Here is a 23,295-nt window from a genome sequence, read left to right as displayed (position 1 = left end):
TCAAGCTGTTAGATCAAGTTATGAAAGTTACAGAGAGGGTCATAGCCCAACTAATTAGGGAGCGAATCAATTTAGATGAGCTGCAGTTTGGGTTCGTGCCAGGTAAAAGCACTACTGATGCCTTATTTCTAGTGAGACAGTTGCAGGAGAAATACCTAGCTAAGGATAAACCTCTGTACCTGGCTTTCGTTGACATGGAGAAAGCCTTTGACAGGGTCCCCCGATCCCTTATCTGGTGGTCAATGAGGAAACTTGGGATAGAAGAATGGTTAGTGAAAGCTGTGCGAGCCATGTACAGAGATGCTGCCAGTAAGGTGAGGGTTGGAAATGAGTACAGCAATGAATTCCGGGTAGAGGTAGGGGTCCACCAAGGTTCCGTCCTCAGCCCCCTCTTATTTACCATAGTCCTCCAGGCAATCACAGAGGAGTTCAAGACAGGTTGCCCCTGGGAGCTCCTCTATGCTGATGACCTTGCCCTAATTGCGGAGTCACTATCAGAACTAGAGGAGAAGTTTCAGGTGTGGAAGCAAGGTCTAGAATTGAAGGGCCTTAGAGTCAACCTAGCTAAAACCAAAATCCTAATAAGTAGGAAGGTAGATAAAACACAAACCCCTTCAGGTAGATGGCCCTGCTCAGTATGTAGAAAAGGAGTAGGTAGTAACTCTATAAGATGTACCCGGTGCAAGCTATGGACACATAAGAGGTGCAGCAACATCAAAGGCAGGTTAACTAGCAAGTTAGTTTTTGTTTGTGGCAGATGTTCAGGTGCAATAAAGACTGCAAACAAACAGGAAACAACTTCTATCTCATTCCAGGGTGAAAAACTAGAGGTAGTCGATAGCTTCCGCTATCTGGGCGACCAAGTTAGTAGTGGGGGTGGGTGCGCTGAAAGTGTAGCTGCTAGAATAAGAATAGCCTGGGCAAAGTTTAGAGAGCTCTTACCCCTGCTGGCGACAAAGGGACTCTCACTCAGAGTAAAAGGCAGACTGTATGACGCATGCGTACGAACAACCATGCTACATGGCAGTGAAACATGGGCTGTAACTGCTGAGGACATACGTAAGCTCGCAAGGAATGAAGCCAGTATGCTCCGTTGGATGTGTAATGTCAATGTGAATACCCGTCAGAGTGTAAGTATCTTGAGAGAAAAGCTGAACATTAGAAGCATCAGTTGTGGCATGCAAGAGAGACGATTGCGCTGGTATGGACATGTGGTGAGAATGGAGGAGGATAGCTGCGTGAAAAAGTGCCACACCCTAACAGTTGAGGGAACCCGTGGAAGAGGTAGGCCCAGGAAAACCTGGGCTGAGGTGGTGAGGCAAGACCTTCGTACATTGGGCCTCACCGAGGCGATGACTACTGACCGAGACCTTTGGAAATGTGCTGTGCGTGAGAAGACCCGGCAAGCCAAGTAAGATCGTTGCAAGTGCCCCTGGACTGGTTCTTGTGCGGGTGGCACATGAGATGCACCATTTTGAGCGTGTCCGTTGCCAGTACCGCCTGACTGGCTCCTGTAGGATTTTCGAGTGAGATCGTTGCCAGTGCCCCTGGACTGGCTTGTGAGGGTGGCACATAAAAGACACCATTTCGAGCGTGGCCGTTTTCGTGCAGGTGACACGTAAAAGCACCCACTACACTCTCTGAGTGGTTGGCGTTAGGAAGGGCATCCAGCTGTAGAAACTCTGCCAAATCAGACTGGAGCCTGGTGTTGCCATCCGCTTTCACCAGTCCTCAGTCAAATCGTCCAACCCATGCTAGCATGGAAAGCGGATGTTAAACGATGATGATGATGATATATATATATATATATACAGATATAGGGCAGAGAATCGTCAATTAGTAATAAAATTAGTAATTAACAATTTTGCCAAGTAGTTCAGTATGAAAAAACCTTTATCGGTAAAACCATTTATAATCATAAATATACAGGGATTAGCATGAGTTGCTTCTCCAACATACTGAAAATTTAGGAATAGCAGTCAAAGAACTACTGATTCCAAACTACAAATTTTTTTCTCTAACGGATGGCGATATGTATGGCACACACAGAACAAAAAACAGAAGAGAAAAGCAAAAACAAACCTGCCTTTAGTTAATCGTATACGACGTTTCACGGTTAAGAGTATGAAGGTACTCTATTCCGATCATCAGCACAATATTCGAATAAATTTTGACCATGCGACATCAAAAACACATGAGGAAGGCACTTACAAAATTTATCGGCTAGTAAGTTCAAACACTTCACTCCAAAGAATTTATTCCATGTGCGCCACAAATTCCCATGAGTTATATAGACACTTTCAAATTTATTCGAATATTGTGCTGATGATCGGAATAGAGTACCTTCATACTCTTAACCGTGAAACGTCGTACACGATTAACTAAAGGCAGGTTTGTTTTTGCTGGCTAGGCTGGGTGGAGGAGCTTGTCTCCCCCTCGCAAACTTAAGGACACAGTAATTGTGTCAAGGCCGACAGGAAGCAGTCCAGCTTCCTAGGGCTAAACGGCAGTAGTGTGTTCCCTTATTGGGATTGTCACATTAAGTTGACAATATACTACAACTATATATATATATATATATATATATATATATATATATATATATACACACACACACAAACACACACATATATATAAAAGAAGAGTGTTTATAATTATGAATAAATCACAATTATAACAGAGAGGGTTGCAAAAACCCTTACATGTTTAGAAATAGCAGTCAAAAACCATTATAAAATCACTATTTTCACTCATATTATTTCCCCTCAGAATAAAGCATATATGTATTGGAAAATATAATAAGGTACTCGGATATCTAGATGGTTGTACATTTACAGATTTTTATTATGTCACATGTTTTATAAATATTAGCGCTTGCACCTATTCTTGTAGGTTCTTCAATTTGGAAGAATCTACAAGAATAGGTGCAAGCACTAATATTTATAAAACATGTGACATATTAATAAAAATCTGTAAATGTACAACCATCCGGATATCTGAGTACCTTATTATTTTTTCCAATATATAATTCCTGTACATCACCTCCAAACCTTCCAATATATATATATAATGTGTGTGTGTGTAGGCTTTTTATCCTTCTGTACTTTTTGCTTGGATTTCTTATATTTTTTATATTTTTTACACGATTATAGAGTTAATGTTTTGTATTTTTTCCACACATATTTTTTCTGTTTTCTCCCCTCCACCCTGTTTTTTCCTGTGCGTCCATGGACACGTACATGGAATCTTATGTGCATACTTGTGAATGTGTGCGTATGTGCGGGTGCGTGCGTATGTGGATGTGTATGCGTGCATGCGAGGGTGTGCGCATGTTGGACGTGTTTTGGTCTTATAGCTTTCTCACACTTTCTTCTGTTTTTGCTTTTTGGCCCTGAAAATGATTTGTTTGCCTGTGTGTGTATGGGTGTGAGGTTGTTGTGTGCGTGTGGGTGTGTATGCGGGTGTATATATGTGTATGTGCATGTATGTGTGGTTTTTGGCGAGTGTGTGTTTCAGGTGAGGGTGGTCTGGTGTGTAAATGTGGGCGGATGTGGGCGAATGTGCGGATTGGTGCACTTGCGCATGCACTATAGTCTTCTCTACTCTCCTACTTTTGCCCCCTGTCCTTACTTAGCGGTCTGTGGCTCTTTTATCTTAATAGCGGTCAACCACACAGTGGTTTCCCTTTGTTTAACGGTCATTTTTCACAGGAATTTTCAGTGGCCGGATAACTGAAGAGATGTTGGCATGGGTTCCCACCCTGGCATCCGAAGCTCAGAGTTTTATCATGGCTACCGAATAAGTGTCACATATTTTTACAGATAAATTCTTCTATTTACATAATATCAAGGTCTCTTTCTTTCTTTTGTTGTCCTTTCTATCAATATATATATATATATATATATATATATATATATATACATATAAAATTTAGATTCAGGTGAATATGGTACTTAAGTTTAGGCACCAGAATTAAGTATGGTATTATCCATACAGTTTCAAAATAAGGTGATTAAAGTCAAAATAAGCAACGAAGATATCCAAAGTTAATGCACTACAATCGTTTCATGCAACTCCATTTAATTACATCAAATATAAAATGCAGAGCAATCCTCAGCTGCACAAAGATATAGAAATTTACTGAAATTACATTTCAACAGAAGGACATATTTTTATAACTACATTTAAACTTTCCAAATAGAAAGGAAGAATACAAAAACCATTTTGACTTAGCCATATATATATATATATATATATATATAACAAAGTAAAGTTGTAAGATATCACACGAGTGGAAATATATATGAAAGAAGGGGTTTGAAAATGCAATTTTAAAGATGTTTATTCACTTGACCTGTTTCACTTTTTTAGAAAAAGATTGTCAAAAGTAAAATGTAAAGCTTTGTACAAGCTTTGTTGTGTTGAGTACTGGTTGTCACAAAAGTATTAAAATACATATCTCTTTTACTCTTTTACTTGTTTCAGTCATTTGACTGCGGCCATGCTGGAGCAGTCGAGAAAATCGACCCCAGGACTTATTCTTTGGAAGCCTAGTACTTATTCTATCGGTCTCTTTTTGCCGAACCGCTAAGTTACGGGAACGTAAACACGCCAGCATCGGTTGTCAAGCGATGGTGGGGGACAAACACAGACACACAAACACACACACATATATATATATATATACATATATACGACGGGCTTATTTCAGTTTCTATCTACCAAATCCACTCACAAGGCTTTGGTTGGCCCGAGGCTATAGTAGAAGACACTTGCCCAAGGTGCCACGCAGTGGGACTGAACCCGGAACCATGTGGTTGGTAAGCAAGCTACTTACCACACAGCCACTCCTGCGACTATATATATATTCTTTGATAATAATAAGAAAATGTTAAAAACAGTTTAAGTATTAAAGTACATTTCTACATTCCTTGATAATAATAAGAATATGTTTAAAACAGTTTAAAAGAGAGTATTCAACAAAAAGTGTTTGGTAGTATGTATATACTCAGAAGGAGATATATTTAAGAATTTACAAAAAATTGGAGAGAAACTGACCTGTCTTTTTAACATGTTTTCTCTTTTGTGTAGCTAGGGAATGCTCACTATTTTAAGGGACAGTGTGGGAGGCTGGTTGGGGTGGGGGGAAGGAAGAGCAATGTAGAATTAAAGTTTTTTTTTTGTTTCTGGTCTAGTCTGTCATGGTTCAGTGGTTTTTCGGACTGGTCTTAGAGGTCAGAATGTCTCTGTGCATGTCTCTATTTGTGTGTGTGTATATACATGTGTTTGTATCTGTGTGTGTGAGCCGTTTTTGATTGGTCCTAGAGTTTATTGTGGCGTGAGTATATGGGTGTGTGTGTGTTTTATATTTGGTAGGATGGTGTGTGTATATATGTGCACGTTTGTGTGTGTGTGATTAATATTTGCTAGGGTGTTGTGTGTGTGTGCACGTGTGTGTATGTGTTTGTTCTCGTGTGTATGTATGTTTGTGTGCTTTGTGTTGGTGGGGATGTTATGTATGTGTACGTTAGTGTGTGTGTCTCTGTCTGAGTACATATAAGGAGTGGTTAGAGAATACTCCTTAGGGTATTGTCCTTCCATTTTCATTTTCTTTTCCTCATGCTTGATTTACCCCTAACCTGCTGTCCATCACTACTTAATCTACCTTTCTCTAAATTGAAATTACTACTACCCCTCCAATTAGATTATATAGAAATTAAATTCTTGTTTGATTCACTAGACTGTTGAATAGCAGCCCAGTCAAGATGGTATTTTTTTCTTCTCTTACTCTTGTTTTTTGCACACATCTACAAAATGACTTTCTAAAATGAAATTCCATTATGCAGCTGAAGAGTACATTTTCATTGCACATTTTATGTAGTGTTCTCACTACATGAATAAATGAAGTTTGTACGAAACGTACGTACTGCTATAACCTATTGAATTTTTGTTGCTTTTCTTCAAATATATATATACCTAGGCGTAGGAGTGGCTGTGTGTACTTACGTAGCTTGCTTATCAACCACATGTTTCTGGGTTCAGTCCCACTGCGTGGCACCTTGGGCAAGTGTTTTCTACTATAGCCTCGGGCCGATCAAAGCCTTGTGAGTGGATTTGGTAGATGGAAACTGAAAGAAGCCTGTCGTATATATGTATATATATGTATGTGTGTGTATATGTTTGCGTGTCTGTGTTTGTCCACCCAACATCGCTTGACAACCGATGCTGGTGTGTTTACATCCCCGTAATTTAGCGGTTTGGCAAAAAAGACCGATAGAATAAGTACTAGGCTTACAAAGAATAAGTCCTGGGGTCGATTTGCTTGACTAAAAAGGTGGTGCTCCAGCATGGCCACAGTCAAATGACTGAAACAAGTAAAAGAGTAAAAGATATATATACATACATATGTATATACAGATATATATATATATAATTATTACAAATTAAAAGGGTAAAGGATTATCAATTTATTAATTAATAAATCAATTAACAATTAACAATTTTTACCAAGCCCATCGGTATGAAAGCACCATTATTGGTGGAGAACTTATTTAAAAGCTCATATATATTTATAAATATAATTAAGGGATCAGCAAATATTTGCTTCACCATATACCGAAGTTCAGAAATAGCAGCTAAAAAAGCTGAGAATCCCACAGATAGCATCACTTGTAACTCACAAAGGCAAAAACAAGAAGAAAAAAACAATGAAAACTAACCAATTCCGATGTTTAACAGTAAACGCGTTTCTAGATCATGATTGATAATAATCAATTTCCTTCATCAGTACTGTATTCCAGTAGTAAATTTGACTATGCTAGCAAACTGTATAAGCATGGACTAGTAACATTCCACACCGACACAGGTCTGAAAGCATAACCGAATCCACCTTGGTCAGCCAGTCTAACTGTCCTTCCCTCAAAAAATTACCATGTGCACGACAAGTGATATCGCAGAGAATCTGCGTATACTACCAGGGAGTGAATAATTATTACAAATTAAAAGGGTAAAGGATTATCAATTTATTAATTAATAAATCAATTTACAATTAACAATTTTTACGAAGCCCATCGGTATGAAAGCAAATATTTGCTGATCCCTTAATTATATATATATATATATATATATATATATATATATACATACATGAGCGTGGCCGTTTTCGTGCAGGTGACACGTAAAAGCACCCACTACACTCTCTGAGTGGTTGGCGTTAGGAAGGGCATCCAGCTGTAAAAACTCTGCCAAATCAGATTGGAGTCTGGTGTAGCCACCTGGTTTCACCCGTCCTCAGTCATATCGTCCAACCCATGCTAGCATGGAAAGCAGACGTTAAACGATGATGATGATATATATATATATATATATATATATATATATATATATATATATAGCAGTACGTACGTTTCATACAAACTTCATTTATTTATGTTGTGAGAACACCACATAAGATGTGCAATGAAAACGTACTCTTCAGCTGCATAATGGAAATTCATTATGCAGCTGAGGAGTACATTTTCATTGCACATCTTATGTGGTGTTCTCACAACATAAATAAATGAAGTTTGTATGAAACGTACGTACTGCTATAACCTAATGAATTTTTGTTGCTTTTCTTCAAATTTTATTCACAAAATCTCTTGATTTTGTTTTTGGTTTTTACCCTACCAAATTCTGGTGCCTCAAACATTTTAAGTACCACATTTAATCTTTTGATTAAATCTATATTATATATACATATATAAGACAAGACAAAAGTGGGTAACACAAAGGAGAAATGAAAACTGTCCTAAAGGACTATAGACACAGGAAGGGTAGAGCAAGGAGCTCAGAAAATCATGTCCAGTATGGTCGAAGGCAATGTGAAAAGGAATGACACCACCTTAAGTCACGTGATAGTGGGAGGAGGGTAACAATGAAAGGCACAGAGAGAAAAAGAAAGGAAAGTAAGAGAAGCAAAGTAAAGGAAAGAGTGACACAAAAATATTCTAAGAAAATTCTATAAATGGGTAAAGAATTAATGACTGCATGCATTACACACACATACATAGTTTTTCAGCCCATGCATTGTCAGCACTGTGTGTGTGTGTGTGTGTGTGTGTGTGTGTGTGTGTAAATTGTTATTAATCCAAATAAGTGGAGGAACAGAAGAAAGGAAGTTGAAAATGCTCAGAAAATATATTTGGATGAATTCGAATTTAATTATATTTAAATTATAGGAATACACTTTACTACTTTCACATGAGATTTTCAAAAGTATATAGTATATGAAGCTGTGTCATGAATTATGCCTATTCTGGCCATTGTTATAAAACAGTTTGTTTTTAAAGTAGGAGTTTAGTTTAGAACACTATCTGTTGACATACAAATTAATTGGTCAACGTTTATGTATTAAGTTCATGTGGCAGTTGTACAAGAAGGCCATATATTTTCTCCATTGAACGTCATATGACAGTTAGAAAAGAGAAATATGGATAAGTCTTGCAGCAGCATTCATCTGGTGTGGGTTCATCTGGCTCCAACCAATGAGTTCACCATATCCCTTATGAATGCTGACCACTTCTGATGGTCAGCCACAGTTAAAGCAAATGCCCCACTGGGAGAGCAAATGTGTCAGATAGCATTCACATCATAGCTATAGTCAGTATTCCCTGTTGAGGTGTAGAGTTCATGTTTGAAGTTTGAGTGGGAATACAAGTACACATGTGGCCCCTGACCACATGCATACACACTTTTGGACAGTGTGATTTTTAGTAGCTCATCTTACTGTCGATTGTCGACCATCGCAGAGGATTTGCTGACCAAGTCACTGTTGATTATCAACACAGACATAGCCTGAATTTAAAGAAGATTCTAGAGACATGCTTTAACAAAATCTAAGAGTTGCCTCACTCTCAGTGGTCTTCCAGCATGCTGGACTCCAACCCAGGGTTTGTGCTATAATATAATAATTCTTCACATAAAAGTGTGATAGAGAATTATTGTTTATTATTCTGTCAAAGAATAATGTTACCAATTAGAGTTAGTTCCCTCCCATTGAACATGTTAAAACATATGCCTTCTTTGTTAACAAGGTGTGGGGTAAGTAAGATAATGAGGTGTGGAGTAAATAAGGTAAATGAGAGCTGCTACAAGTACTTTGGTTTTCTTAAGAGCAAGCTAAAGTTGACCCCTTAAGATAATTAATTCATAAGAAAAGGAGTATTGTGTATTACTGCTGTTTTTTAAAGCCTGTTCTGCAATAGCTCATATTTTTTGATAAACAAACTTTCCCTATTAATTCTTGTTTGGTCTGGAGTATTGTCTGCACATTGAAAGAGTGGGAAGACAAGATATTTGGAAGATTTGGCTTGTATCCAGGTGTTCACTAAGGGGAATTTGTCTAGTTTTGGGATCATGTATTTGCTGATCTAATCTCATTCTTAATGTGAGTTTAGTTTGACCTATGTAGTCTTCCCTGCATCCATTGCATTTGATGGCATATATTAAATTTTTTGAAGAATAAATAAAATAGTTTTACACAGTAAGAACTTGTTCTAATTTACGTTTATTAGTTGTGTTCTCAATAAGATTCTCACAAGTTCCACTTTTAACTTTTAGAGTTGAGGCCATAGATAGTACTTTTGAATTGGCAATGTGTCTTTTTAGAGACTTTGGTTGCCTTTTGCATTTGATTATTTTGTATGATTCGAGTGTATTTTTTATTCTTTGGTCTTGGCTCAATAATGGGTATGTTCTGATGGATAATGTTGAATGCTTCTGTCTCTTAGGTTGTGTATTGTAATTAATGTGTGTGTGTGTGTGGTGTGAGAGAGAGAGAGAGAGAGAGAGAGAGAGGAAGGGAGAAAGAGAGAAAGTGAGGGTCTGGGGAGAAAGATACAGAAAGAGTGACAAATCATGGAGCAATCAACTGTATTTATACTTTCCAGCTCTGTGTTTGATATTATTGTTTAATATATTTGTTGGAGTGACTATCATGTTTTATTGAAGAATTACATAAAATTTTGAAAATTTATTATAAAGTTCACCAAGGACTATTTTAATCAATATGTTCTTTTAAAAAGAAAGAATAATATGAATGATATGAAGGTACAGAGGCTATGCAGATAGCTAGTTCAGAGGAGTGGAGGCTGTTAAAGTAATAAAAAAGGAATTAGAGAAGAAACTGTGTCTATCAGCTAGTATTGAGAGAATTGTTGTGATAAGAGAATCCTAGACAATCAATTAGAATGCCTTCTTTTGGATGCAGCACTGGACGTTTATGTGTGTAGTAGTAGTTCTGTCCTGGGAGTAGCTGTCAATGTGGATACTTCATTGAAGTCACTCTACAGGTGTAGGTGATTTGGAAGTTATGATGACATTGTTGCTGGCCTGTGATTAAAAGTTGAGATGTTGTGCTGGTCAACTCCAGACGCATTCCAGTCGTGACCATTCTGTCTTTCTGAGGTCTGCATTATCTAATGTGTTCTACCTTTATATAAGCTGGTACAGTGTGATTTGAGGGAGAATTGTTGCTGTTTCTAGTATGTTGAATAACCTTGTAGAGGCTCCCTCACAGATGGGAGTTGTGATGTTGATGTCATGTATGAAGAGAAACAGCTGGAATTGAGAATCAAAGCCAAAACCAAAACTTAGCTTGTTGTTAGCTTCACCAACATTGTGATATAATTAACTTTGAAAATCTAATATTTGAAAATAGGGAAAAAAAAAAATTAAAAGTTTCAGATGAGTGGCTATGTGGTAAGTAGCTTGCTTACCAGCCACATGGTTCTGGGTTCAGTTCCACTGTGTGGTACCTTGGGCAAATGTCTTCTACTATAGCCTCGGGCTGATCAAAGCCTTGTGAGTGGATTTGGTAGGCAGAAACTGAAAGAAGCCCATCGTATATATGTATATATGTGTGTATGTATGTGTGTGTGTATATGTTTGTGTGCCTGTGTTTGTACCCCCAACATCACTTGACAACCGATGCTGGTGTGTTTGCGTCCCCGTAAAATAGTGGTTCGGCAAAAGACACAGATAGAATAAGTACTAGGCTTAAAAAGAATAAGTCCTGGGGTCGATTTACTCGACTAAAAGCAGTGCTCCAGCATGGCCACAGTCAAATGACTGAAACAAGTAAAAGAGTAGAAGAGAGAGAGAAAAGAAAAATTAATTAATAGAAAAATTACCCCTATAATTTAAAAATTTATATTAGAAATTTTGCGGCAGGGGATATAGCAGTGTAGGAAATGTATTAGTTATTCCAATGATATTTTAACATTGTTTTGCAGCTATATAAGCTAATATCTAAAGAATATATTTATCTTCCCTTTCTTGTGTGTTGCACAGTACTTTTATTTTAAATTCTAATTTTTGTTTTCATCTCTTGTAACTATTATCATTATTTCATTAAAAATACATTTACCTATTTCTAACTATTACTTCAATATTTTTCCAATATAACAACTGGAAATATTTTATTGTGTCTAGGGAGAGTCATTCTCTTTTAGTGCCTTATTACTTAACACACACACTGGTTTGATTTCCTCTCATTTACTTATTTATTTTTTCTAAAATTTTCATTGTCTTGCAATTTCTTCAATAGTTGTTGACTGTCTGTTATCAGAGCTGCATTCTTTTTGTTTGTTTGTGCATGTGTGTGTGTCAGTTTACATATGTATACATATATGTATGAATGTATGTGCATATGTGTATGCTTGTATGTTTATGTATGTGTGTATGCATGTATATATATGTATGCATGTATATATATGTATGCATGTGTGTACGTTTGTATGTATGTATGTATTCTGCATAATCATGTGTTTCAGTCTTCATTTGTGTCTGTGTGTGTGCTTGTCTCTTCGTATTACCTATGTACTTATCTATCTATTTATCTGTCTGTTTACTTACATATCTATTTACTTACGCACATACACACACACACACACATATATATACTGGAGTAAGCACATAAATGTGCAACAAGGTGGAAAAAAGAGTTCTCAAATACCAGAGGTAGAGTAATATGCTTTATTTAAAAGCAGCAGAAACATAAAAAGCTGTTACTCAGAGTTTCATGTTCCCGTTCATCAGACAGTTTTGTTAGAAATGGGAGAGAAATGATGATGCAATAAAAACTAATATAAATTAAAAAACATGGATCTGTTTCATTGGTCATTTCAAATAGCAGTCTTAGGTATGCAATGAACAAAATAAACAAAACAAATGAATTCAATATAGATTCACCCTATTTTTAAAAAATCAAAGAAAACCTTAAATTGAAAAAATGGGTTCAGAATACATATTGTAAATAATTATATTTGAATTAATGCTCGATTAACACATTAAAATTAAAATAAAATTTACGTTGCATTAAAATAAAAAATAAAAATTTTACAACAGTATATACGCATACTAGACTATCTACAACATACATATATACATCAAAATACACAGATGCATACGTACAGACAATATATGTATAGAGGCATATATTTGTAAGACATAAATACATGCATGAATATGCATGTATTTATCTCTCTTTCTTTCTCTATTTCTTTCTTCCCTTCTTTCTTTCTTTCTTTCTTCGCGAAAATCACACTTTCTCCCTTTCTACATAAGTAATGTCCTTTATACATTACTTTTCTCAACCCTTACTTCCCCCCTCCATAAGTTTCAGATACACTTGCCTGTTCCAACACTGAATAATTTTCGTATGCGAGCATAATTGCATGCATATGTGTATATGTATACAGGTGTATTTGTGCATGTATTTATGTCTTACAAATATATGCCTATATATGTATATTGTCTGTATGTATGCATCTGTGTATTTTGATGTATATATGTATGTTGTATGCCTATATACAGTTGTAAAATTTTTATTTTTTATTTTAATGCAGTGTAAATTTTATTTTAATTTTAATGTGTTAATTGAGTGTTAATTCGAATATAATTATTTGCAATATGTATTTTGAACCCACTTTTCAATTTAAGGTTTTCTTTGATTTTTTTTTAAACAGGGTGAATCTATATTGAATTCATTTGTTTTATTTATTTTGTTCATTGCATACCTAAGACTGTTATTTGAAACGACCAATGGAACAGATTCATGTTTTTTTAATTTATATTAGTTTTGATTGCATCGTCATTTCTCTCCCATTTCTAACAAAACTGTCCGATGAATGGGAACATGAAACTCTAAGTAACAGCTTTTTGTTATATTTTTGCTGCATTTAAATAAAGTATATATATATATATATATATATATATATATATATATATATATACACACACACATCTACATCTATATAACAGCCTACTAACAACTCTACCAGTGTATATATGAACTGTGGATATTGGAGTATGACTACCTTCTCTGTATATTTCCTATTTAGTACTGCGGATGTTTCATTTATGAGAATGTACTCCTGTATTTTCTGAGTGTTGGGTCCTTTGGGTGTTTGGATAAAATGCGGATGTCAAATTGGCCCAGTGTGCCTCCATGTTGGTCTTTGGTATGTTGGTAGAGTATGGAGGACTGCTTTTGTCGTCATATTGTTTCAAATGTTCATTTAGTCTCTCTGCAATGCTTTTAGATATCTCACCTATGTATATCATGTTCTTGTCTTTACAAGCACCCTCTATGCACTTTATGTTGTAGACTACATTTCTAGTTCTACAGTTAATTCCAGGGTTAATCTTACATACCATGCGGTTATCATTGGTACATATGGTATTCTCAAAGGGGTACGTCCAACATAGTTGTGATCTGATGGAGCTCCCTAGCTTTTCAATGATCTTAATGTTGAGTTTGGCCTCCTTCACAGGTTTCCTAAATCTTTGGGCTAGTTCTCCATGGGCTGTGGCCTCTACAGACATCACTCTTTGATATTTGTTGGTCTTGTACCATGTGTTCACCCTCTTTGCTTCATCACAAACTCTTTGTATCCTATTCCAGTCTTTACTTCTATATCTAGAAAGTAAAGTACCACTGGTTTCATTACATACAATGCTATCTAATTTCTTTCTAGCTCCCCTGTATACCTGAACCCTATCTTTCTGGTCATATCCAGAGAATTGCATGCAGTGCATGAAGTTCTGTTTCTTTGTTTCATAGGATTCGGATAGTGGGAAATGTTGTTCATTATCCTAACTGAGTCTGTTATCAATATGTTGATTTTTATGTTGTGTGACAAAGCTGAGTTCTTGTGAACAACATATTTAGAAGCTATGGGTTTCATGTAATAGGAGTGGAGGAGCTGTACTCTGCTGTTTACAGTCTCTAACCAAAGTTCAGTATCAAGGACAGGAAGTCTATTATTAGGGTGCCTAATCTACAGTTACCTTGATACTTTGGTGGATGGAGTTAGCTATGTGCTGGATGCTCTCCATTATGCTCATCTCAGTTTCTACATTACAATTACTAGAGTTCATCCCAACTAGAATATTAATGTCATCTACATATCAACAGTAAAGCAAAACAGTTGTGGATTGTTCCGCTAAGGATTGTTAAGTTTTCTGTTCCACCATGTCATAAAGAGGCTCCCCACCCCACATGAACACACAAACACATGAATATGCAGAATACATGCATACGTACACGCATGTATACATATATGCATACACACACATGCATATGTGCATGTACATACATACATACTTACATATGTGTATACACATGTACACTGTTGCACACATAAATAAACAAACAAGCAAACAAACAAAAAGAATGCAGCTCTGAGACAGAGTCAACAACTATTGAAGCAAGACACAACAAAAATTTTAGAAAAAATAAATAAGTAAATGAGTGGAAATTGAACCAGTGAGTGTGTTAAGTTAGAAGGTACTAAAAGAGAATAACTCTCCCTAGACACAATAAAATATGCTTCAACACACGAATTTAGATAAAGAATCTTGCAAACCAAATACAAAAACGAAACTAGAAATATAATTTCTCTCAATTTGATTATGCTTTGTAGTGTTTAGTAGGAATGGTTAGGGTTAGGGTGTAGTGTTGGTTGTGGTGGTGGTGGTAATAGTATCCATGGAAAATAAACTAATGAATAAATGAATGTGTTTATTTCCATGACTTGACACATGTAAGGCATAGCTGTGTGGTTGAAAAGTTCACTTCACAACTATGTGATTTTGAGTTCAGTCCCACTGCATGATACCTTGGGCAGCTGTCTTCTACTACAGCCCTGAGCTGACCAGTGCTTTGGGAATGAATTTGGTTGTTGGAAAATGTGAAGCCTAGTCTTGAAGGATTTTAGTTTATCATTATGATCCAAGTATTTTAAGATTTGCTTTTATCGTAGAGGTCTCTATTTGATGTACTTTTAAGTTTTGGAATATGAATACAGACATTGTTTTTTAAGTGATAATATAAACACAGACATAGACTGACACGAGCATACACATTACAAACACACATACACACACACACATTTATACATTTGTGGCAGATTTCCATACAATTTCTGTCTCCCAATTTCACCCACAAAGTATCAGTCTACCTGAGGCTAGAGTAGAAGACACTTGCTTAAGATGCTATGTTGTAGTACCACATATGAGACCACATAATTGTGAAGCAAACTTAATTACATAGCCATGTCAACAACTATCAAGAACTTCCTTGTTGACTGATTTTTGCTGATGTAGACCATTGTTTTCTTCAGTTTTCTGATTTTTATTCTATGATTGATGATTATCTCTGAGAAATGTGGTAAGCATCCTTAGCAAGGGGAATAAGTTACTTGTAAGCCCCTACAGTTGACAACTTTTATGATAAGCAATACAAAGGAATTTTTTTGCTTGCACTGAAAATTATTAGTCAAATGTCCTTCAAATCAAATTCATATCTTACTGTCTTAAAGAAAGAAGAACACACTGGATAATGTAGTCCTATATGTATTAGCTTGGAGAAAGATAGGATGCTCTTGATTGGAAAGCTTTTGATCATAGGTTTGATTAATCAGGGTTAATCTGAGGCTAAACAACAACAATGGCAATAATGATGACAACAACAACAACAACAACAACATACAATGACTTCCTAACTTGGCATGAGGTCACACATTTCCAGGTGTGAGTCATGTATTGAGTGAATTGATGATTCTCTCCAAGTATATGACTTATTTATTTTATTGAGACAAGATGAAAGGGAAAAGTGAAGCCCTTCAGAATTTGAAACTAAAATGTAGAAAGTCATAACAAAATAACACCTTAATACTTTCATCAATGTATTTCTAATTAGTTTCAATTGATTTTCAACATAATCAAGCATTTTGGAGAGGGTTTAATAAAATATCTGTGCATATATTGGGCTCCAGGTCTGCTCTGATTAAACATAAGTATAATCAGAGGCATTTCAGCTGAAAACCTTCAGTCTTTCTATAGATATCTATACAACTATATTATCTAGTAAGTGCTTCCCCAATTTTCTAAGGTGGCAGGATGTCATTTGAGGGCAATTTAGTTCCTAGCAGGAGTGACCTCATAGATGCTTCCTTATTGGTTCATTATATATTGGTAAATTGTCTTGGTGTTTCGTTCAGAGGAAAGATAATGATGAATTTGATACAGAGAATCAATTGATCTAAAATAACCAACCCAAGTAAGAAAAATAAATACTGATTATAAATTAATATTATAATGAGATTTTACATGAGATTTAAATTTGAATAGGAATATTTCAATATGGGCAGTGTTAGATAGTATGAAGGCATTTATTCTCATACTTTTTGATATGAGGGTTGACTGAAAAGTTCATAGGCTGACCGAGATGCTCTCATGGAATATGATTAAATGAGGCTTACTTTCAAAATAGTCCCTTTTATATCCTTCTATATGTTGAATATACAGATTTCATGAAGTGGGGATAGACACAACTGTTTTCACACAATGTACTTCAAATTACTCCACCAAACACGATACTTCAATAAATACAAACTCTCAACGACTTCCTACAACTTCCATGAACTCTCAATGACTCCTACAACCTATCTCATCTCAACTAATTGTTATAAGAGTTTGGCTAGTCCACTCTTCCAATCTCACATGGGTGTCAATGACTCTCGCCACAACATCTCCCCCTTTAAGATTTAACTTCCTAGGGAAGTTTAATATTTCTTCCATTTAGGCACTACTTCCAACCATTCTGTTTGTTTCCTCTTTCTTGTGCTGCTACACCTAGGTTCAACTTCTTGTGGTGTTGGAACATCAAAGGTATCATAGAGTACTTCCATGGGTATCTCTTTTCTTTCTTCCGTATATCTATTTTTTAGCTGGTTTAAATGTCTTTTGTGTTCCCATTTTTTGCCTCTTATCATACACATCGTTTTGCCTTTTCATTTTGTTACTATTCTATCTTCCCAACCTTCCCTTCCATTTTTATATATTTTGAAAAACACCTTGTAACTGATATTAAAATACTTTGTCGTATTTGTAGTGTTTTCCCTATTTGTTTTCTTCCTGGTAACGACTTGTCAAAAATTGACTTTATTTCTCCACAGGCGACTTGCCTGAACAAGTGTTTGGGTTTGGTGTTATCCTATAAACCCTCAAGAATTGTGTCAATGCTGCATCATGATTTGTTTAATACTCTTTTAAATATATCCATGAACCATTTTGCTTGTCTGTTTGATGTATAAATGTGTGTGTGCTTGTAATGTGAATAGACATGTGGAAGGGATCTCTGAGGGAGAATAGTTTCTGGACAGAGGTTAGGGTAGGGTACATGTGTAGATACAACTAACGAATTCTGCTGAAGCAAAGCTGGATACTCATTTCTGATTTCATCTGAAAGAAAGAGCATCCTTATTCTTGCCTTTCATTCTACTATTTCGGCTTGCTGTTTATCTGTCATTAGAATATATTTCTTTTTTTATCTCTTGCCTTTCTACCACTGATGCTCATGATGGCAATAAGGGTAAGGATCAGTAATGACATTTTGAGACCATTTTCTGAGGAAGATGATGTGGCAGTCTGGATAAAAAAAATAGTAAAGCTTGTGACAAAGTTGCCACTTTACTTTGAGGTAAGTGCACTGAATTTGTATCTAGAAATGGATGAAGTGGATCAGTTGAAAGTGGAGAAGATCAAAAAGTAACTGAAGGATGTGTATATGGAAGGAGTATTCAAAGCAAGCTTGAGAGAGTGGGATGGACAGGTGAGTGAGTTGACTATGTGAGCAAGTTGATGACAGAGGTGATGAATACAATATTCCTGGAAAGAGGGCCAGTAGATGAACTATTGATGGACAGTAGCACAGCATTTCATTCAGAACAGTTGAAGGAGATGCTTGAAAGATGAAACATCAGATGTTTCTTCAGAGTTGGAAATAGGATAATGAAATGACACCATTGCACAATCAAAGCCATGACTGAGAGGAGGTGAATCTCCCCCTTCGAGGCAGCATTTTGGTACACTAGATCATCCAGGTGGATGGATGATTATGAAATAGCATAGAGGGGCAGTGATCTTTGGATCAGGTGGGATGTATGGAAGAGTGAAGGGAGACATTGGGACCAGAAGTGACGAGAAGTGATGTCATGTCAGGAAGTGGGGGCATTCTTTGTCAGGACATTGAGGGGAACAGATGTAGGGAAGGGGTCTCTGAGGGAGAGTAGTTTCTGGCCAGAAGTTGGGGTAGTGTACATGTGTAGGTATGGCCAACAAATTCTGCTAATCCTTAAGAAGCAAAGCTGGATACTCTGTTCTGATTTTGTCTTGAAGTAAAGGTATCCTTATTTTTGCCTTTCCTTCTACAATATGTCTGCTGGATCAGGGCTAACTTGGGGTTAAACGAAAACAGTAACAACAACAATAAAAGAAGATGATAAAGTAAATGAAAGCTCACTTTTCCAATGCTTTATTTCTCACATTTCTTTGACCTTATGATAGAACCAGTAAAATGTTGGTTAATAAATTTTACTAGTCATAAAACTAATTATTTTTCAAATCATAAGAATCCATTGTACTGGTGCTTATCTCTGGTTCTTAAATACTTAAGTAATGAAGAGGCAAATCTTCTCCTAGATATGATGTTGTCTTATCACAGGAAGAATTGTGAGAGGAATTGAGCCCAGAACTATAAGCTATCAAATCATTCTTCCACTGCTTGCTGCAATGAGTTGTACCACATCAGGATTTTACTAACTTTTATCAACTTTACCATTTGAAGTCTAAATTGTGAAGTAAACTACATACTAATTAATGAAGAGCTAATGTAATTGTAATGAGCAGTGTAGCCAAGATTTGAACACCAGCTAATAATGAACCAAGATTGAAAAGTGGTATCTCAAACTGCCTGAAAATTTTCCTTGGATAAGTTGTCTTGGTTCCTAGTCAATCCTGAAAAATTTCAGCTCCTAACTACATATGGTTCTGATTTTATGGGTATTCAAAGTAGGAAGCTGAGCTGAATTTGAGGATTATAAACAAATAATAGTGAAAAGACTATAGATGTCCCAATTATTTTCAAAGTGATCTTAAAAATGAAAAGTCAATTTCAAAATATTGCATCCTGCAACAGCCATTACAACAGTTTCAAGTAATATTTTGAAAGAAGACACAAATGTTTATTATACTGCAAAATTGAAAATATTTAGATCTGGAATTATTAATTATTGAAAAATGGCTTTAGACTCAAATCAACCATGTTTGATTCTCAGAAATCTAATGTGGAATGATTTTTTTCAAAGTTTTCTTGAAAAAATATCAACAGAACATGGATTTTCAGATAAAAAGGATTTCAACTCTTAACATAAAGTTATTTGCCTCTAAAATAAGCTATTAACTAATCAATCCTACAAACCAAGTTGTTGGCACTCCGTCGCTTATGACGTCAAGGGTTCCAGTTGATCCGATCAACGGAACAGCTTGCTTGTGAAATTAACGTGCAAGTGGCTGAGCACTCCACAGACACGTGTACCCTTCTCGGGGATATTTAGCATGACACAGTGTGATAAGGCTTACCCTTTGAATTACAGGTACAACAGAAACAGGAAGTAAGAGTGAGAGAAAGTTGTGGTGAAAAAGTACAGCAGGGTTCACCACCATCCCCTGCCGGAGCCTCGTGGAGCTTTAGGAGTTTTCATTCAATAAACACTCACAATGCCTGGTCTGGGAATCGAAACCGCGATCGTATGACTGCGAGTCCGCTGCCCTAACCACCGGGCCATTGCGCTTCCACACAAACCAAGTACACAATATCTATAGGTATAAATGAGGGAAAATTCAATGTTAGATCCTTTGGAAGTGGTGTATTTCTTTGAAAACAATAGCAAAATGTAAACTCTTTTCTGGAAGAAACTAGCTGCAATAAATTCTATAATTCAAAGAGTTTCATACAGTTGACTCATAGAAAAGCTGGATTGAGGCACTCACAAAAGCAGTGTTCATTGTAAAGCAGCCTGTCTGTTTGAGATATGATATCAGTCAGCTCATCAAAATGTCAAACTCATGGTTGTAGCTGTCAGTAAAGAAGTGCATTACAGAAAACTGATGTCAATGTTGGTTTGTGATTTGTCAAAGGGTGCATGTTGAACCACTGTTAACTATCCTATCAGTGAAACATTGAGAAATCACTTAGGGAGTCTTCTTACAGAGCAATATGAGGCAGATGATGATATCAGCATCAGTCAGTGGGAGCAACTGATTTTGCTAAACTCACAGTGTGAGTGAGCTCACATTTCAGCATTTTCTAGATGAATTGGTTTCTAGATTACAGATGCTGACTTCTCACTATTTCATCACAAATTATCAAAGCAACATTTTAATGATGCAAAAGAACAGTTTGTTGAAAGTACTTGCCTAATAGTTTTAGACTTCACTGAAAGCTATTCTTTCATCATTCAAGATGCTGTGCTGTGCAAGTGTTCCACTCTCAAGCAACATTACACCTAATGGTTTTATATGTTAATGATTATAGCATCAATCAATTGTTTACATCAGTGATCACATGACACTTTCAGTTCATTGTTTTCAAAAAGTGACCAACAATTTCTTGAAACAGCTATGTCTCATTATCACTAAATTGATTTACTTTAGCAATGGGTGTACTGGACAAAAACAGCAAAAACTTTGCAAATTTTTTTCATCACCAAGATGACTTTGTATTAACTAGCATTTAGAATTTTTTTCCACTTCCCATGGAGGTACTACCAAATGAAAAACAGCACTTGCAAGTTTGCAATGTCCAGTTTCCAACCAGATCTTAACACCTGTGCAGCTATTCAGATATTGTGAGGAAAACATTCCAAGCTTCAAATATTTTGTTTCTTCTGATGAAGTTACCTCACAGTAACGTTTTCTTGAACGAAAAAAAGTTTACTTCTGCTAAAATAATTCCTGGCACTTGTGATAACTGTTGTTTCATTTCAACATCTAAAACCGCAGTACAAATTTCAAGCATTTTCACATTTGCTGACATGTTTGCATTTGAATTTTCACAAGATGTATTGACATTAATTGCAACTGCATGCGAATAGGCATATCACAGTAGTTATTGTAAAACAGTGTTAAAGATATTTCAACCAAAGATATTCAAGTGAAAAGCATGAGTCCTGCAGGTCCATACAATTGTTCAAATGGCCTAAGCATGATGATTGTTGTTGGACTTTGTCCAATCAAATTCTTAGCCACTACAACAGATCAGAATTATATAATGGGAGAGGAAAACATTTTTAGAATTTCAGAGTTATTTCTTTAGGTTAAGATGTATATTTCTCTTTGTAGACATTGAGGATCCATTGTACCTCACAGCTAGTACATATGATCCATTCTACCTAACAGCTAGTACATTTGCCATAAATTTCTTTTCCTACTTCAAACTTTTGAAAAACGTTTACAACCTTTTTTCACTGCTTTCAATTTAACACTATTTGCAAAGGATCCAAAATTGGATTTTCATTCATTTGTGCCTAAAACTACTGTGTACTTAGTTTTCCCCATGAATCTACGAATTAAAGTAGTAGAAAGACCAGGGACTTCCATAAAATCCCTGATCTGTAGAACATGCCCCTTTGAAAGAATCCCCTGTATGGATAGAAACTGATATAGTGTGCAGAGTAAACCCACAAATAAACTGTAAAACCAGGAATGTAGTCTATAGTATAAGATGTACAGAGGGACACAGCAGTAACAGGACACAACAACATACATTGGAGAAACAACATGTAGCATAGGTGAGCAGATATGTGAACACTGGTAGGAACTCAAGGAGGAGAAAAGCTCACCAATGTTCTACCAACACACTCAATTAGAAAATGGCGGCTCAGCTGACAACACAGATGTTAGAATCTTAACAACACACATGACACTCAGGCAGATTACGGGTCACACACATAATATACAAGCATACATACACATACTAAAGACAAAATACGAGAAAAAAATAAGACAAGTACAAACAGTGTAATATACAAATACATATGCATATTAAATGCATAGACACACACACACACACACATGCACACAAACATATGTGCAGATAGAGATACATACCACAGAAGGACAAAATGGAATAAGTAGAACAAGAGGAGCCACATGGGATAGAGAGTCACTGACGAAGCCACAGAAGGTGCGACAAAAAAACTTTGACAGACATAAATTAAAACAAATATGACGATCAAATAAATAGTCCATTTGAAAAGAATCATGCATTTTTCCTCTCAAAATATGCTTCACATCCTCTTTTTTTCTTCACAAATACAATGATAACCACACTACAAGTATTAATGTAACAGACTCTTCTTTCTCTCAGAAATATGAAACAATTTAAAATAAGATCAAACTTTACAGAAAACTTACATGTTTGTTATACTCTTTAGTTCAACATCAATTAGTAAATCTTCTTTCTTTATATTCAGGCGTATTGCTAGCATATTTGTTAACCGTTTCTTTATTGCTTCCACCTTTAGCATGTTTGGTGATTCAATTACAAGAATTGTCAAAGTATTGTTTCCTACAAACATAAAGTAGTTATAATTAAAACAATTATGACAATGAGAAAAAAGTTGTCATTGGATAGTTCTAATAAAGTTTTATTAACTCTTTCACTACTTGTTTATCTTGAGATCAGCTCTTGTTTTGAGATAATAGAACCCCCCACCACCACCACCACAACCTCCTTTTGTTTTAAAGTGCTTATTATTTAAACTTTTTGTTCTGTTCCAAACACTAAATTAACAAAGGAAAAAGTTATTTTATTAAATTCCTTCAACTTCTTCATTATTTAAGAAAATATTTAAAATACATACACAGTATATATCATGATAATTATGGTAATAAAAGGGTTATAGCAGA

At 35.8% G+C, this 23,295-nt stretch overlaps 1 protein-coding gene, 1 long non-coding RNA gene and 1 pseudogene across 8 annotated transcripts in view; 2 read left to right on the top strand and 1 right to left on the bottom strand.

The window, feature by feature from the left end:
• LOC106879572 (uncharacterized) overlaps positions 1 to 23,295 on the bottom strand; it is a 650,101-nt gene that overhangs the window by 49,254 nt on the left and 577,552 nt on the right. For all 7 annotated transcript variants that reach the window (XR_016242266.1, XR_016242267.1, XR_016242268.1 and 4 more), the window contains exon 28: positions 22,801 to 22,954. Coding sequence is in view for 2 of the 7 variants with exons in the window: in XM_089353939.1 (XP_089210065.1) it covers positions 22,801 to 22,954 (154 nt within the window). In the remaining 5 variants the exon portion in view is untranslated. The remainder of the gene's footprint in view (positions 1 to 22,800; positions 22,955 to 23,295) is intronic.
• LOC149135132 (uncharacterized) overlaps positions 17,917 to 23,295 on the top strand; it is a 255,249-nt gene continuing 249,870 nt past the window's right edge. Inside the window, exon 1 of the long non-coding RNA XR_016242271.1 lies at positions 17,917 to 18,025. This is a non-coding gene — a long non-coding RNA (uncharacterized LOC149135132). The remainder of the gene's footprint in view (positions 18,026 to 23,295) is intronic.
• On the top strand, positions 18,053 to 21,440 carry LOC149135134 (uncharacterized; annotated as a pseudogene).

This window comes from Octopus bimaculoides, chromosome 6 (assembly GCF_046866305.1).
Source record: "Octopus bimaculoides isolate indiv1 chromosome 6, ASM4686630v1, whole genome shotgun sequence".
NCBI lineage: Eukaryota > Metazoa > Mollusca > Cephalopoda > Octopoda > Octopodidae > Octopus > Octopus bimaculoides.
This window is presented reverse-complemented; position numbering and strand designations above follow the sequence as displayed.